Below are 18735 nucleotides of genomic sequence, written 5' to 3'. Positions count from 1 at the left end.
GCAGGTAAAAAAATATGGCCTACTTTTCATTGTTTTTTCTTTATTATTAAAAAAAAAGTAAAAAACTCTACCCAAATTTACTTTTACCAAATCCTTAAAAAGGTTAAAAAATCACTTTTTTTATGTACATGTGTGATTGTACTTTTCTGAAACGGGTTGTGTAAAAAATCATAGGAAGTCATGAGGAGGTAACTTTTGTATATCTGGGTTTTCTGGACGGTGATATTTACGTAAATATATATGCGGATGTTCGGACACATATAATCATTCAATGTAATACTAGGTTATTGACCCGTGCACGACACGGATGGAAATATAGAAATCGTCAAATAAACATATATACAATTTCAAACGACTAATTATTTTTTAATATATTTTTTTGAAACAATATGATTTTTAATTGCAATTCATATTCATACGCAAACAAAGTACTTAAATTCATAAACTTACAAAAAATGACTTTATATAGTATAATGTCTACGAAGAAAATTTAACTTTAAAACATAAACTTCATAAACTTTAAAAACTAATATTAATATAAAACAAACAAACTTCACTAACATTATTCTGGAAAGCAAACAAATCAGAAAATAAGCATCCAGAAAATATTCCCGATAAGCATCCAAGAATGATTCGGGTTTCTTTTATTCCTGGATCGGGAACTCAGTTGACGACATAAACATTCATATACCAATCTAATAAACATAGTGACTAACTGACTACAAAAACTGGTTTTACATTTCATGTGAAAAATCCTGCACCCTCATAAACTGAAGCACATTCAAAGCTCATTTAAAAACCAGAACCAAATCCAAACCTTTTTAAAATGGCATGTTTTGACCAGAATCAAATCGTTACACTTTTAGAATTACCCATTTAAACACGAACGAAATCGATATCTTTTAAATTAACCCGGTATGACCAGAACCAAGTCAGTGCGATTTAAAAAGACCCATTGAAACCAGAATGAAATCGATGCCTTTTTATATTGACTCGTTGACCCGAACTAAATTGATACCCTTTTAAAATGACCCGTTTTGATCCAAGTCAAAGCAAATCAAAAAACATTTCTAAAATGACCCATTTTCATAAATGAAAATAATAACACACTTGCATATTAAGAAGAAAATGAAGGATAATACATACAATGTTCTTAGCTTTTGAAATCTTTTTTACCAAATGCGAATTCATTATTAGTGGCTGTGAAGATTCAAAAAAAATATAAATCTTCAATAACTTTAAAACACTTGAAAGTTGAAACCCATGTGAACCTTTCACTTATTTTGTGAACCCTTCATATTATTTCATTTTTCAATAGATATTAAAACAAAACACTGAACAAACTAAATAAAAACTGAAACGAAACTAAATTGAAAAAAAAAACTAAAACCGAAAACCCAAATAAAACCAAATACCAATAAAACTAAAACAAAAACCGAAATGAAACTGAAAAACTAAAACCGATAAACTTGAACCCGAACTAAAAACAAAAATTGTAAAAACCAAAACAAAAAATGAATAAAGTTAAACCCGTCTAAAACGAAACTGAAACGAATCAAATTTATAAAAACTAAAACCGAACAAAAACCAAAACCCGAAATGAAACCAAAATAAGAATAACTACCATGAAACTTTGAAAAGAAAAACATGATAGTTTTTAATTTATATTAAATTATATATTGAATTTGATTAAGTTGAATGTAATTTAATTTAATTTTGAATTATTTTATTGATAAGAAATTATGAGAATAAATGTTATTTTTGAAAATAGTTATTGTTTTAATAGTATAGTAGATGATATAATAATGGAAGGTAAAAGAATTAAAGAATGTAAGTTCTACTTTCATAACTTTTTAATTATATAATTTTTATATACTTTTATTATATAAATCAAATTTTGTTTTTCCTTTTTTTTTTTGGAACGACCAACTAAGTAACGCTGGGTACTCCGTACGCGCCCTCTATTGGTTAAAGGTAGCTTGAGCCGGCCACGAGTCCGGACGGACGGAGCCCCTAGCGGTCCACCAATTGAGGGATTCTCCGGATAAAACCCGACCCCCATGCCCGTCAAACGACACGACAGCGAGGAGCTGGTAAAACCGGGTGAGATCAGGACTCGAACCCTGGCAAGCCAAGCCAGAATCATCCCTTATATCTCCCATATAAATTGGTGATAGTTAGGTTCAAACCCCCTACCATAATGTATAATGTACAATATAAATTTTGTTTTCCCTAATGTGAGAATCGTGTTGCTATTTTTACTTTTTTTCAAATGACAATTTAACTCTTTGGTTATACCATGATGTATAATGCAATTGGAAATTGAAAATAAAAAGACCTTTTAAATGAAAATTATCATTTGATTGATTTATCGTAGTGGGCCTTCGGGTGATGAGTTTTCGTTAAATTGGTGGCAGGCCGAGTCACCAACCTCATTAAATTTGTGGCAGGCCGGGTCACCAACGCTGTCAACGATAGCAGATGTGGATGACTTTTTACCAATGGGTGTATTTGGGTGGCTGGACTTTGTTGGTCGTTAAAAAAAATAGGCATCAATCATTTTCTTTTAAAGAAATATTTAAAGGATTAGCGCTTTATATTTTTATTATGTTTTTTGTCATTGTATTTCTAAAGTTTTTTTTTTATTATTATTTTTGCATTTTTCATGTTTTTGCTTTATTATTGTTGTTATTCATGTTTTATATCATTGTACCTGTATACACACATACTAAAAGTATAAAGAAGTCAAGTTCAAAATTAAATCACAAATCATAAATAACAAAGGTTAATAGACTAATAATATATAGAAATAATAAATCTTTTATTTAACTAGATTTTAAAATTTACAGTTAACATGAATAACTGAGTTTAGATTTCTTGACATGATATGATAAAAGTTAAATATACAAAGCATACAAATCTACTTAAAAAACTATGAATGTGTAATTTAGGCTTTTGAACCAAGTGACTTTAAATTCTACTTCTATTCATGTTGTTTAGGCTTTTTTGATGCTTAGTTAGCCTTTTCTAATATCATTTTTATATGGCATATTTTGCCATTAAAATAACATATATACTAATAATTTGACATGAATTTTAAGAAGTTACGAAAATACATTATAAAGAAAAAATTGAAAGGGAAGTATGTCAAAACCCAAAAAAAGGAAAACAATGATTTGATGGATATAACATGAAAGAATTTAAGTTATGGTTCCTTAACACCACTTCATTTTTCATTTTTGTAATTATACTTTGTAGATTTGTCACTAATAATTACTGTTATCGATCATATGCAGGCAGTTGATTGATTGATAATAGAAAATTCATTTATATGTGTAATTGAATCATATCTATGCTTTTTGTGAGCATGGTTCCACGCATCATATTTCAATATTGAAATAATACTATGTTTGCTATAGTTTGTCTTATAATGTGACTATGAGAATATTAATTATTAAGCATAGCTTTTCATACATCGATCATTGGAGCAATCATTCGTTGTTCAAAATTTGGGACGATTAAATTACAAACTGCATTAAATTTGCGTAGAAGACTCACATATATAAATATAAGCTAAATTTTGTTTTTAAGGGCAAACTTCCATATTTATAATCACTTGTCTTGCCTAGGTTATAACCCATGATCTCCCACTAAGAGACAAGAGCCTCTGTCAAGTGAGCTAGCCCCACACATTGACATATCTATAAGTTAATTATCTCCAACCGATTCGACACGGTTAATAAATAGAAGTTTAAGGATGACAATAAGCGGTGATTTGGTCGGTATGTGTATGAATCAGATTTTGGCTCAAACTAAAACAAACAAAACCGAAATTCCAGACTTTCGGTTTTAGAAGACCTTATAATGTTGGTTTTTGACTTTTTTCATACGAGTTTCATTCGATTATGGGTTCTTTGATTTAACATTTAGACTTGAAATGTTCGGACTAGACAAAAATTAACCCGGAATAATAAATTAAAAGCAACAACCTTAACCTGATATTATAGAACTTTATTGCGAGCAGAGTAGACTAAAGATTAGAAGGTGGTCATCAGATTTTAGTTCCGCCAATCGGTTTTTTGCTCACCCCCCAGGCTTTGGTAATCTCACATAGTGGTCATACACATATAGGGCTGTTCAAAAAGCTCGAGGCTCGAAGCTCGGGCTCATGGCTCGCTCAAAAAAAGCTCGATTAAAACTAGCTATAAAAAGTTGATTTCAAACATTCTGGGTTGATTTGGATCATTTTTGTAATTGAGCCAAAATCGACTCTGGCTCGGCTCGAGTCATGGCTCGGCTCGTGGGCTCGATCTTAAGCTCGTTTAACTTCAAAATCAAGCTAAAGCCTAACTAAGTTACCCCGTTTAATTTCGAGCCCGAGCTCGAAAACACCCTGGCTCGACTCGGGCTCGACTCGTGAACAACCCTATTAACACATATGATACCAAGGACCAAACGGGTCTTACCTGCCATACCTGACCTGACCCGGTTATTGGTATTTTCAAGACCGGGAACCGACCCTATTGTAATATAACCAGGTCTGATCAGTTCGGGACTCACGTCTTACCCGGTTTATGCTCACCCCTACTGATACATGATTACTCATTGCCCATAAGTTCACATTCAAAAGCATTCGGAAAACAAATGCAAATTACATGTTTTTATGGTAACCTAGAACGGAAAAACTTATTGTGAGTAGAGTACACTGAAGATTAACAAGCAGTCTCGAAGCATAAAGTGCTGTGTCAAAATGTAGTCTAATTTTCCCAATCGAACCAATGAAAAGGTGAAGTATAGCAATACATAAAGGCCCTCTCAATATGTTTAGAATTGAAATTGCATCTCTGATGAATATCCCAACGAGTCTAGATGTCCGGCCATGGCCTTGTTCATCGGTGGTGGCCCACATCTTAGAATCTGCATATTCAGAAATATTATTAGTTTTATATGACAATTTTTCAAAGAAAGGTTTTGGAAAGATGGAAATCGGTTCGAAACATACCTTAATATCGGATGCTGGTGCAGGACAATGGGCTTGGATCATTTCTTTTGATACAAAACCAACACCCCCGGTCCACTCCTCTGGTGGCTGCAAAAGTTTAATAAAATAAATTTATAAAAAAGATAAGACAAAAATTGGCAGAGTAATAAATTTGATTATATGCATATACCTGATTCAATACATAGTACACATGGAAACGGCCAGGGTAATTAACTGTAAGCCCATCGAGTTCTTCCTGAAAATTACCAACGAGACGATCATATCAATATACAATATTTAATAACCTCATCTTCAAATTTATTATCTCAATATAGATCAATTGTGCAATAATAATTACCTTAAGAAGAATGTCATCATATGTGACATTAGCATAGATGAGATGCACCTGGGTCTTGTCTTTCGGGTTTTCTAGAATAGCTCTAGCAACCTACATAGAAATCACAAAAATAAGATAAACCAGTTTGTTTAGACTATATAAGATTCACAAATAAATAAACAAATACCTGAAACATAGGAGTGATTCCCGAGCCCCCAGCAAGCATTCCAAAAGCTCTCACCTGCCCAGGTTGATACCTGAAACGCCCCTGCAATTATACAAGTTTTGGAAGATTAATTATTATTGCTAACAACGTCAGGTGGTTTAGAAGATTAGTAAAAGTAAAAGTAACGGGAAGTGCGGGTACCTTGGGTCCCCTAACAGACAAATAGTCACCTTCACGCATCTCTCTGAAGTGATGCGACATCCGACCTTGCGGGTACATCTACATACACATACAGCATCATATTAACAACTCATACTAGAATACTAAAAATGAACATATCATTTTAAAGCGAAGTGAACACAACAAATTCATAGTTTAATGTGTACCTTAATGACCAACTCAAAATATCCGACATCAGTGTCTAAGGTGGTTGGAGTGTATGGTTTAATAACCTCTTCTCCTTGACTATCTTTACCCCTGGAGTACAAAACAAGGTAAATGATAGAAATAAACAAGCATATCAAATCTTTTTTATAAATACTTAAATACGCCGTTCACTAAAGAACAACAAAGATAAACTTTTGAGTATTGAGATCACATATACCTGCAACTGATATGCTGTCCAATGGGAAGGCCCAAGACTGAAGTAGGTGTAGGAAGTGCAAATCTGAACTTGGCTACATTATGGCTAAGTTGCGTTTTCTTCACAAGCTTGAAGTCCCTAAAGTTTTCAGGGTCAATGCTCCCTATTAAACAACATAAAAGGAGTTAAAAAACAAGATAATATATGAAAAGCCAGAAAAAAATATGTTATCATAATTGATAAACCTTTTGATTTCTTGGAGGAATAAAAGTAGGCTGCAGTGGCAACAACAACAACAGCGGCAACCGCAAGGCCAACCTGGATCTCCTTTGCTTCCAAGAAATCCATGCTCCACTAGGAGTAAAGAATCGGACAATATTATTATTCTCCAAGATCAATTGATCTTATCTGAGAGACGGTTGCCATAAAGACAAAAATTTCAACGATATGTTGTCCAGGACCTTTTATAGCTTATGTGTGATCTACAGACTATTCGTTTTAACCGAATTGAATTCGGTCAGGTTAGACAAGTGTGAATTCGGTTAATTTAAAATCGGAAAGAAAAAAGCGATCTGAACTTACTGAATAACCTAATTTGAATTTGAACTGATTGATATGTATAGTCATAATCAACTTAAACAAAGTTGTAACCTAGCAGTCTAATTCGATGAGACAATTAGTTTCAAACTGTACAATCAATCCAGTTAAGTATCATCAACAGCTGAAATCAGGTAATTGAACAGACTAGCAACATAACATAATTTACTTGGTAGCAACATAACAAGAGTTGAAACGATATAGAATAAGGGTTTACCTGGAAGTAATCTCTAAATAGATAGATCTGCTGGGAATGACAATGAAGAATAAAATAGGGTGGGTTTGGTTGATTTAAATAAAAAGTTTGGAATTGGAACCTACATAGGGACTAGGGATAGCAGCGTGGTGGATGACAATGAAATAGTAATTGCTTGCGGGGTCGAATTGGTTCGGGTTCCTAAACGAGGCTTGGCTTGGCTTCTTCGTTGACTTGATTGTTTGACTAGTTTAAAATCAGATATTTAATCTCAACCCTGTATTTGCATCAGAATCTCTCTCTTTATTAACTTTTAATAATCTAAACAAGGAGAGGAAACTAAGCGAAATCTGTATTTTTATTAAACCAATTTGGCTTGGCTTGGCTTGGCTTGGCTTGACTCGTGAATGATGCTAACCGCATTCATAGTCATAGACTTATAGTAGCACTTTTTATTCTTTATGCTTTTTTCATCGTGTATTTATTTCATTTTGGAAATAAATACATTATTTAAAATTCATAGAAAATCACTGATTTATGTTTACTAAAGTAGTTGATGATTATTTTGCAATAATAATAATTAAAAAACCTTTGTGAACTTGTAACTTTAAATCTTTAAATATTAATCAATTTATAACAAAAGTAAACTTATGCGAATCAGAACAGCATGTTCCATGTTATGAGCTAGTGATATAAACACTTGTTTCATGCTTTTAACATTTTTTCCAAATGCCTAAAAATGATTATATGTTTTACTAACAAAATAAATAAATAGCCTTTTTAAAATAGGAAGTAAATAATATAAAAATAAAAATTTAATATAATCAACTACAGAAATGCAGTTAAAACTTAAAAGATACATCATACACGACTAAAAGGACGATAGTTAATGAATATTTCAACTATTAATAAAAAGTGTTAAGGTGGTTGTTACTAGATACAAATCAGAAAAGGTAAATATTGCTGGCCCCTAGCCACAAAAATGGAATATGGCTATATGAAAATTGAAAATCAAAGAAGTGTCACCCGGATTATGCTTCTTAGACATAATCGAATCCATTCAATGATGAATTTTAAAAATACAACACAGACATTTGAATTCTAGCTCTCCCCAATTGTCATGGATAGTGCCACTGTCTGATAAGTAGGCAAAGAGTCAAGATGGTATAAAAAAAAGCGCATCTTAAGTTACTGCATTCAGTGTACATGGAAATATAAAGGATAAATGTAGGGAACTAACTCGTTCATGATTTGGGAGCCAAAGAACAAATGTGAGATGAAGAACCCTAAGAGACAAAGTATTTTTTTTCCCATTTGGGCCCGTTCCTAGTGTTTTATAATCGTCAACTATAAGCACGTGAGGCTAAATCACCCGTGATCATAACCAGATATAAGGTTGATTCCAATATATGTAATATGTTGATTGTCACACAACAATTGCTAGGCATGAACATGTTTCTAGTCGTTTTTTCTAGCAAGTGTCACGAATATATTGTGGTGTCTAATATTTTTGCGTTTGAAAGACGAACCATTGTGATTACATATTTGCATGATTTCATTTTTAGTTAATTTAGCCAGAGAAGTGTGCATTTGATGGTGGCACTGCATGGTTCATGGTTGCATCTACAACTTAATACATTGTTAAAAGACCCAATGTGGCTATGTCTATGTAGTTAGGTAGCTAGCTTGATGCTTCATATTGAATTTTATATGGTATGATATCAAACCAAAACCCACATGTGATCATACTTCATTCCAATGAATCACATTAAGGTCCTTGTTTGTGTAAATGAAAAAAAGAGTATTAGAGAGCTACATATGAGGTTGCATCTTAGGTGGATGTCCTTGTAAAGACTGTACATTGTTTGTGAAGACTATAAAATAGATTGTTATCCTTTCAATTTTCATGTTTCACCTTTTGTTTTCTATTGCCAAAGTATACATCACTTCTGAATACTCAAAAATACTTGTTTGACTAGGAAAGTATATCTAACTTGAAGATGAAATGAATATAACTGAAAAACAAGAAAATCTATCATGTACACTTCTGTATATGGATTCGTTATTGCATATATATGCAGACAAATCACGTTTATGCAAAAATGTAACCACCTTCAGTGAGTCTTCAGTTTCTTTGGTTCTGGCCTGCGTACAAGACGTTTAAACGTCCATACAGCCAATAGACTTGCCTCAATAGGAGCAAACCAATAAACAACTATATGCTCCGTTGTTTTATGAACACCAAGAGCATACGCCCACCCGACAACCTAATTTATATTTAAAAAAAAAGTGTCAACATGCAAATTTCAATAAACATGTTGCATATATTTATTTCCTCATATAACATCTGAAAGCTTTATTGAATACTTACTGCAGCCGGATTCATGCATCCGCCAGTTAAATCTGATCCGAGTATATGAAGAGCAAGTTTTAAAATACTATTCATCCAAGTTTTCCTGAAGAAACTATCACGAATGTTTCTGTCAAGACCGAGTGCTATCAGCACTTGTGTGAATGTCAACAACCCTTCGGTCAATGCACCTTGATTAAGGCCGACAACCAGCTCGGGCCCACGCCATAGTTCAGGAAACTTCTCGAGAATAAGCCTCACCCCGATGACCGCTCCAAACACCTAACATTCACATATACATTTGTGCATTGTAAGAAATATTACCATCCAATTTTCTAATAACATGTAACTAACCTGAAATGGGATTCTTCCAATATTAAAGAGAAAGGTGACGAAATCTCCATTAACCGCGTTAATAAAAACAACAACCGGATTGTAAGCCGCGCCATTGGTGAGCTTAGCCAAATAAGTGAATAAGAACATGTTAGCAACGGTGAGAGAACACTTAAACGTTTCAGACACGTAATCATTGCAGCGCAACGTGTTAAAATATTGAACGATTATTCTAACGATAATACCCGCCCAAACCCACATGAAAGTCAATATCGTATCTGTTACAATCAACTGCCCCATTCCCGCCATTTTGTAACGATTATTATTGTTACAACGCGATCGTTCCAGGAGTGGTTTGAATTTGATGAATTGGATCTGGTTCTAGTGAATTTATTTGATTAGATCAACAATTGTCTTCTCTTCTCCGAGATCAGTGTATGATCCAATCCACCATAACAGCCATTGTAACCGATTGTTTGAATATGATTTCAACAAAGTTTGGGATCCCAACCAACCCAGAAATTGTCGTACAATGTTATTTTTATTTAAGTTTATAAGTTAACAAAAAAATTGAATATTCTTGTAAACATTTTCATATTTTATCTATCAAAATAACATTGCATATTTGCATATATACTTGAAGTCGTTTTGGAACTCTTGATTTAAAAAACAAAAATGTTTAAAACGTAGTTGAAATCAAAATTATAATATTTTTTTTATTATATTAACAAATAAGGTTCGTTTACACAAGAAAAGTTTAATGATATGTTTTGACTATCGATAAGTCCAAAATTGTTAGAAATGTATGAATATTTCAATTCTATAATTCTATAGCAAATAGTATTGAAAATATTAAAGAGGATATTGTTTTAATATAATTTTGTTTATTTGGTACGTTGGATTTGACGAAGAAAAGTATGGGTCGAACTTAAAACTTAAGCCAGGCTACACACGCACGTGTGCGCTAGATTTAGACTTATTATGGGCTTGACTTGTGAACGCTTGCAGTCGATTATATACATTGACCCTAATAATAGAATGGTGGGCTGATGTATTAAATAAAAAGAAGGGAGGGGTGTCGCTGTGCAGCAGTTTCTTCTTCATTATTCTCAATATTCATTTCATATGGTTTTCGAGTTTCACCTCATTAGTGATTCTGGATGTATTCGTTTGTTTGCCAGCCATTATACTACTAGTCCGATTTCTTTAGTTCGTTTTAATCCAATTTGTATACCTTTGTTCTTGGGTTAAAATCATTTTGATTCGGGATTAATAAGATAAAATTTAGTGTCTGGGACAAAAATACACTTATGGTATTTGTCTGTATCACAAAATTATATTCTTTTTAATAATCTAAAACAAGAATAAAAATTATATTCTTTTTAATAATCTAAAACAAGAATAATCCTATTTGTTTATTCATCTACGTCACTATCTCCCTTCTGGTTTAATTTAAATTGTAAAATTTAAAGCAATTGGTGAGTTTTTATCAGATTTTACTACGCAAATATGTTTTTATAGAAGGTGATTTGTAACAGATAAAATTGCTATTGATATTGATGTTATATATTCTGTGACAAAAGGGTAAAAAAAAAACAATGTTGTTATAAATGTATAAATTACGTTTTCTTAAATGTTTAATACCATTTATCTTATGGTAATAATTTTATATTATATATAAATTACTTTAAATAAAGTTAACTACAATTCCAATTTTGATTAGAAAAATTCCCAAACTAAAGAGCGTTATTTTCATTTTTTATTTATTTATTTATTTATTTTTACTCTTATTAAAAGCCAAAATCCTAAACAACAACAAATAATATTGGGGGGCTTTAAATATACCAAAAGTTTTTATTTGGTATACCAAGTCAACCCTATTAATCAACTACTAATCATTCAATCAACTACTAATCATATCAATCATCATTTTTATTCTATTTTATTTAAATATAACTACTAATCATTACATAATAATTATTTAAACTTCTAATATATATTTTTTAATTAGGTTTTTTAAAGACTATTGTAATTAGTTTTTTGCAATACTAGTATTAATAATAGTATATTAAATATTTTATTATACAATTATGAATTATTACTAGTCTTCTATTGAATATTTCCCTTCTAATTCGAATGGGCAGTCAGTTTTTTTTTGTGCCAGAAACTTTACTTGAATCCTTAAATTTATATTTTCCGCCACGATCACACATGATTACAACTTTATACACGAACCCATTAGGATATTTGTTCGATCTTTTAGTGACGACGACAACACCAAGAGAGCGTGCCAAGTTTTGTACCCAATTCATCAATTCTTCATGGGACCCGAACACCTAAAAATTAATAAAAAGTTAATAAAAAGAATAGATAATACACTTAATAATAAAAAGTTAATAAAAAATGTGTATATATAAGTTAATAAAAAAGAATAAATGATACACCTAATAATAAAAAAGTTAATAAAAACATGTATATATAAGTTAATAATAAAAAGTTAATAAAAACATGTGTACATAAGTTAATAATAATAAGAATAAATTATGCACCTAATAATAAAAAGTTAATAAAAAACTTAATAATAAAAAGTTAATAATATATTAGTTAATAAAAAAATAAATAATACACTTAATAATTAAAAGTTGAATTTTTGGGAGATGTGTTCATGATTGGTTCACCAAAGTTATGTCATTGAATTTTGTGAAATTTGGAAATTGAGCAAAAAAGCTTCTTGGAATCAAACATCATTAATGACTTTGGTATACTTTTGGTATATTTAACAGAACCCATAATATTAACACGGGGTAAGGTTGAAGACAATTAATGTAACGGTACCCGCGTGAAGGAGGCTACAAAAACTGGAGCATTGGCCGTACCATCACCTTGTTGGCAGTAGTGAGCTAGGGACAGTGAAGGTTTAGCTGTACGTGTAGCCACATAAGCCAAACATTCCATTATGGGTTAATCCGTCACTCAAACCCATAACCATAACATACATACTTTATAATTCTCGAGGTTTCATTTGTCATTACTCTTTGACTTTAATCATTGCTCTCATATTCCAAATAATCTCTTCTGATGTTAGTTGAAATTTGGAGTTCGAGTATTTGATGGCAGAAGAGAAGAAGAAACCGAAACGACAATATCAAGTCTGGAAAGGAAGCAATGTAATTGCATTTCCCTTAATATTTCGGAATTACTGCGGTTTTGATTTCTCTGATCCATTAGTGTTATTTGAAATTGTTTTATATGAGAATAGTTGTATTAGGAATTTGGGATCATGCATTGCTTTTATTTAAATTTCTCTCAAATTACACTTTTCAACTTCATTTCTCATGAAACTTTTTTTAACCCGAAACCAAATTGATTTTCTGTGAGATTTCCCTTTAAGGTGGGTGTAAACGAGCCAAACCGGCCTGAGCTCGACTAGGCTCATGCTCGGCTCGTTTAACTTATACAGAGCTCGAGCTCGGCTTGTTCCGAGCTCTACTTTTGAAGCTCGAGCTGGGCTCATGTAGAGATGTTCAAAACGGTTTGGGACTAGGAACCGGAACCGATTCCTAACCGGTTCCTATATTCAAAACCCCATTCTAAACCGGTTCCAGGCTCGAACCGGTTAGGGAACCGAACCGGTTCTCCCACCCTCGGACCCCTAACCTATCTAACCGGTTCTTACCGGTTCCTAACCCAGTTCCTGTACTGTAACCGGTTCCAACCGGTTACAGTGTAAAAAATTTTTTTTTTTTTTCGTTTTTCGTTTGCGATTTGGATTCTAAACTACGATTCGTATTTGTATAACATGAAAAATAAAAAAAACAATTAACATAAAATTCATTTTATTTACTTTAAGAAGTTCAAAAAAAAAGGTTACATGTTTTAAAATCTTCAAAAACAAACTAACAAAACATTAAACTTATAGATATAAAGTTGTGACATATTATTTCTAGAAAAGCCTTCTTGTTCGTCGTAATTATTGAGCGGCGACTTCTTCCTCGGAATTACTTGTAGAAATGCCTTCTTGTTCGTCGTGCACTCGAACATCAAGTGGTGTTTCATCTTCGAGAGTGGTTACGTGTTGAATACGATCGATTGAGTCCAAGTGATCCTTTAAGCAAATGCACATCTCCACCGACTCCGAATTTAGTCTTGTTCTTCTCACCGATATTACCCTGCCACTAAGAGAAAAAGCGGATTCCGAAGCTACCGTAGAAGCTTGGACGGTTAGTAAATCACGGGCCATGGTGGCAAGAATCGGAAACTCGGTTTCCTTTACCTTCCACCAAGCCAAAACATCAAAAGTGCCATATTCCTCTTCGGATAAACCGGTAGAGTAATCATTTGCACTATACCTTCCTAGTTCGCTTGAAGGGGTGTTACCCCTTTGTTTTTTAGCCGTTACGTTGCGAACGGTGTTCATAAGGCTAATCATGGGATCTCGTACTCTAGTAGCACTTGAACTTGATGAAGACCCCCCGGGCATAGGCATGTGTATGTTTGACCCATATTTATTTAAATAAAAGTCATACATAAATTTAAAATTCAAGTTAAAATAATTTTTTGTCTCTGTTGAAAAGTTTGGGTCAACTTCATGCATATCTAAGGCTGAAAAAATTTCGTCTATGACACATTCAACCCCCGTAACATTTAACATTGGGTTTAAAGCGGCGGCGCAAGTAAAAACCGGTGGCAATTCAAGAAAGTATTTTTTTAATTTAAACTTGATTGGTAATATGATGTTTGAAAACATCGGACTTTTATTTTCAAATTCTTTAAGATTGTTAACGATTAAAAATAACTCCGAAAGAACCAAGGGACTTGTCGGATAATACGTTCCCGATAGTTTCGTAGTTGATGTTTTAAAAACTTCAAGAAAAGTCGATAAGTCATTGATAATTTCCCATTTCTCATTTGAAAATGGGATTGCCAAATCATTCTCGGCAAGACTAGAATGAAACATTTGTAAAGTTTCTCTTTGTTCCAAAGCACTTTGAAACATTATGCAAGTGGAATTCCATCTATGAGGTACATCCCAATTAGCTCCTAAAGCTTTTCTTCCCGTATCTTTACAAAATTTTCTATATTCCATTTGTCTTTTTTTACTTTTCTTAAAAACTTCATGTATCATTAGTCTAAAATCGTTTATAACCGATGTAACCTCATCCGAAGCAAGTCCGTCTTGCACGATTAAATTAATGATATGTGCAACACACCTTGAGTGAAAAAATACACCATTGCAAATCGGCGTACATTTTAATTTTAATTTATCAACCGCCGATGTATTATTCGACGCGTTATCAAATGCTATTGAAAATATTTTATTTTCTAGTTTATAAGTTTTTATAACATAATCTAAAATTTCAAACAAATTATCTCCCGTATGTGGATACTCAAAGAGTTCGAAAGCAATGGTGCGTTTCATCATTTCCCACGATGACGGGTCTACCCAATGAGCGGTGACACAAAGATAAGATTCTGGTAGACCATGTGGAGCCGACCAAACATCACTAGTTAAGTTTATTCCCGTATTTATATTTTCAAAATATGCAATTAGTACCTCTTTGGCCTTCTTCCACAATTTTAAACAGTAACGTTTAAGAGTATGACGACTTACGTGAGTGTATTGTGGTTGAAGCGTATCTCGAATCATGGCGGTTAAGCGAGGGTTGTCGAAGTGGCTAAACGGCAAAGCTTCTTTAATCACAAACTTCGCCATACGATCTTGAACTCGATCAATTTGGTATGTAAATATTCCGCCTTCACTATCCATTTGCGTTTGTTGCGAATCGACGTTCTTTTTCAACGGTTTTTCGATGTGTTTCTTCAAATTTGAATTCGAAAGTGGGTTTAAATAAACCCCACAAAACTTGCACCGAGCCTTCAATGAATGGTCACTCAATTCAACCAAATCCCAATTGCACCAAATCTCTTGATTACGATTATGAGGTACAATACGAACGAAACTTGGTTCGGCGTTGAAACCTTGACCAACCGATGATTGTGAGGCAGCCATAACAACAAATATGAATATAGAAGAAGAGAAAACAAGATATTAGAGAACTCAAAACGTTGTAATAGCGTTTTTTTGTATTTTTTTGCTTTCGGGTTTGCGTTTTGAGTGTTGTGATGAACCCATGACACCAAATACCTATTTATACTAGTAGTGGGGTGCTTGGGGGAGCCAAAAAACGGCTATTTTTGACCCCAACGGTCAAAAAACGGCCAAAAAAACGATTTCCAACGGCTATAATCGATCCAACGGCTAGAACCGGTTCCTAACCGGATGGTTCGGTTCCAGAACCGGTTCCGGTTCCTACCCGCCCTCACTCAGAAATGCAAGAACCGGTCACGGATCATCGGGTTGAATCAGATAGGGTCCGGTTCCTACAAAAAACGGGTAGGAACCGGTTCGGGTCCGGTTCGGGTCCACCGGTTCGGTTCCAGGAACCGGTTTCGTTGATCAACCCTAGGCTCATGAGTAGTTTTTCAAGTTCGAGCTTGGCTTGGGCTGGGCTCGTTTATTATTTTTTAAATTATTTTTATATATTTATAACTATTTTATATATATATTATTTAATTATAACTTTATATAACATAATATATTTGATTTTTTGGTTATTTTTATCATAATTTACATATAATAATTATTATCAAATAAATAAATATTAAATAAAAATTATATAAATAGCAGGCTTGTTTGGGCTCATGAGCTCGATAAGTGAAGCTTGTCTAGGGCTCGTTTACTAAACAAACTTACTCGAGCTCATTGAAGCTCACGAGTGGCTTGGCTTGTTACACGCCTAGTTTTACAGTTTAACTCTGTTTATTGTGTGACATATTTCCGTTTTTGTATTAAAATCACATCTTCATTTCTGCTTAATGTTTCAGAGATTTTTATGTGGAGGAAGATTGATCTTTGGTCCAGATGTAGCTTCTTTGTGTTTCTCATTCCTCCTGGTTGCAGGTCCTGCAATATCTTTCTGTATCAAAGTAAACAACATCATTAATTATAAAAAGGAACACCACCAAGATTATGGCTACTGGTATGGAGTGTTGATTGTAGCAGCAGCTCTCACTTTTTTGGTAATCAAGTCTGCTTTAAAGTTGATAATTAATTTATGGCTACCGGTCACAAACTTATGAACTAATGAACTAAATGGTTAATAATTAATTTGTGACATCAGTTATATTGTTTGGACAGGATATTGCATTTCTGTTCATGACATCTAGTAGAGATCCTGGAATAGTCCCGAGAAACGCATCACCGCCTGACCCTGATGAAGCATATGATATGCACACCCCTTCAATGGAGTGGATTCGTGGCACAACTCCTCATTTTAGATTACCGAGAACAAAAGACGTTATTGTTAACAATCACACGGTCAAAGTCAAATATTGTGACACGTGTATGCTCTATCGTCCTCCACGAGTCTCACACTGCTCTGTCTGCAACAATTGTGTTCACAAGTTTGACCATCACTGTCCATGGGTTGGTCAATGCATTGGACTAGTAAGTCAACTTAGGCCATTGGAAGATCAATTCATTTGTTCTTGTTCAATAAAATAGATAACGGTTTTTTTAATGCGGCTGCAGCGAAACTATCGATTCTTCTACATGTTTTTATCTACATCAACTGTTTTGTGCATTTATGTTTTCACATTTTCATGGGTCAACTTAAGTCAACAAAAAGTCAACATTTTGAAGGCTATGTCACAGGATATATTGTCAGATTTTCTCATTGTTTACTGCTTCATTGCTGTTTGGTTTGTTGGGGGCTTAACAATCTTCCATTTCTATCTTATATGCACAAACCAGGTAATGTTTTATATTTCCCTTTAAAAGTTGTGTAATTTAAATCTTTTATTATCTGAAACATGCTCGTATTGCAGACGACACATGAAAACTTCAGATATAGATATAGTAAAAAGGAGAATCCATATCATAAGGGGGTAAAAAATAATCTTGCAGAAGTCTTTTTTGCCAAGATCCCGCCTTCACTACACGATTTTCGGGCTTATGTTCATGAAGACGACAATATAGTGGTGGATCCCACACCTTCGAATCCCGAGGATTCGCCAAAGGAAAAAATTGATATTGAGCCAGGAACTACATTTGCAGATGCGGGTGGATTATCATTTCCTCAAATTTTACAAAGTTTGCAACATGATGACACAGAGGAGGAGAACATGAGAAGTAAGTTCGGGAATGGAGCACCGGACTCCCTCCCTTCTCCGTTCCTGTTTGAAACAAATATTGCAGCTGCTGATATGGCCATAGAAACAAGGAAGCCTGAAGGTGGTGCTAATAATGCTGATGAGATACGCGATGAAGAAACTATAACATTTGATACGCGCATTGTTCATCAAGATTAGAGGTATATATGTGTGATCTGGTGGAAGATTAAAAAGTATTGCTGGAAATGATGGTATTTTTCATAGTTTTGCAGGTTGGTGCTTAATGACGCCATTTATATGTCGACTTGAACACTCATTTTGGTTGTAAATTAACAAGGACTGTGATCCCCTTATAATCGAAAATAATCGGTTTTACAGTTGGGTCTTTTGTTCTGTAATGAAATAGAGGCATTGCACTCATCTGTACTGAAACTAGTGGTATGTTATGTAGACGCTATACGCCCTGTATAACCTTATACGATAGGTATAGCGACGATTTAAATTAACAATATATATGTTTCAACTTGCACCTTAGCACCAATGTTACACTTGAAGGCCAACAAATTAAAACCAAGTGGAACTCCAACCACATTCGCATATGCAACGAAATGACGAATTTGTGATGGCTGCGTGGTAATTAAGCGGCCAGAAATATTATTGATTTTAACCTGAAAGGACAGGTTGAATGTCGTTGAGGCTGGCGTAGAGTGCAAGGAGATTGGCCACCTTCGGAAAGCTTATGGCATCCCGTGCACAAAGGAGGAGGATGGCACGTATCGAAGAGATCACTGAATGAGCCGAGAGTCACTATTACGACACAAAAAGCGGTTGTGTTTGTTCATCAAGGAAATGACTTTACTTGTTCATTCACGAACATGTAGGCAAATGAAATTCTGTGTTCGTGTTCATGTTCGTTCTTTAAGGAAACATGTTTGTTCGTGTTCAATTGTGACTGTTCGTTGACTTTTTAGATGAACACGAACTAACATTGATATAAAAAAAGACACAGTTAATCTCAAA

General features: G+C 33.7%; 3 protein-coding genes across 3 annotated transcripts; 1 reads left to right on the top strand and 2 right to left on the bottom strand.

Moving 5' to 3' along the window:
* Nucleotides 1-4636: 4636 nt before the first annotated feature.
* LOC143593997 (NADH--cytochrome b5 reductase 1-like) lies at nt 4637-6452 on the bottom strand. The gene is made up of 9 exons (XM_077073432.1): nt 6313-6452; nt 6089-6230; nt 5871-5961; nt 5686-5763; nt 5506-5586; nt 5340-5429; nt 5172-5237; nt 5003-5089; nt 4637-4917 (listed from the first exon to the last, which is right to left on the bottom strand). Exons 1-9 carry the CDS (start codon nt 6413-6415, stop codon nt 4825-4827), a joined length of 831 nt encoding a protein of 276 aa, XP_076929547.1. The 5' UTR covers nt 6416-6452; the 3' UTR covers nt 4637-4824.
* A 2522-nt stretch (nt 6453-8974) lies between these two features.
* LOC143593996 (putative aquaporin SIP2-1) lies at nt 8975-9852 on the bottom strand. The gene is made up of 3 exons (XM_077073431.1): nt 9565-9852; nt 9232-9492; nt 8975-9127 (listed from the first exon to the last, which is right to left on the bottom strand). The coding sequence occupies exons 1-3, from the start codon at nt 9850-9852 to the stop codon at nt 8975-8977; spliced, it is 702 nt and encodes a 233-aa protein (XP_076929546.1).
* Nucleotides 9853-12653: 2801 nt separating this feature from the next.
* On the top strand, nt 12654-18039 carry LOC143593995 (putative protein S-acyltransferase 4). The gene is made up of 5 exons (XM_077073430.1): nt 12654-12710; nt 16429-16623; nt 16742-17050; nt 17135-17356; nt 17431-18039. The coding sequence occupies exons 1-5, from the start codon at nt 12654-12656 to the stop codon at nt 17911-17913; spliced, it is 1266 nt and encodes a 421-aa protein (XP_076929545.1). The 3' UTR covers nt 17914-18039.
* Nucleotides 18040-18735: the final 696 nt, after the last annotated feature.

The sequence above is a fragment of the Bidens hawaiensis genome, unplaced genomic scaffold (genome assembly GCF_021521415.1).
Source record: "Bidens hawaiensis isolate Kalapana, Puna unplaced genomic scaffold, B.hawaiensis_p1.1 tig00042988_1, whole genome shotgun sequence".
Classification (NCBI taxonomy): domain Eukaryota; kingdom Viridiplantae; phylum Streptophyta; class Magnoliopsida; order Asterales; family Asteraceae; genus Bidens; species Bidens hawaiensis.
Note: the sequence above shows the minus strand (reverse complement) of the source record. Positions and strands in the feature narration are given on the sequence as shown.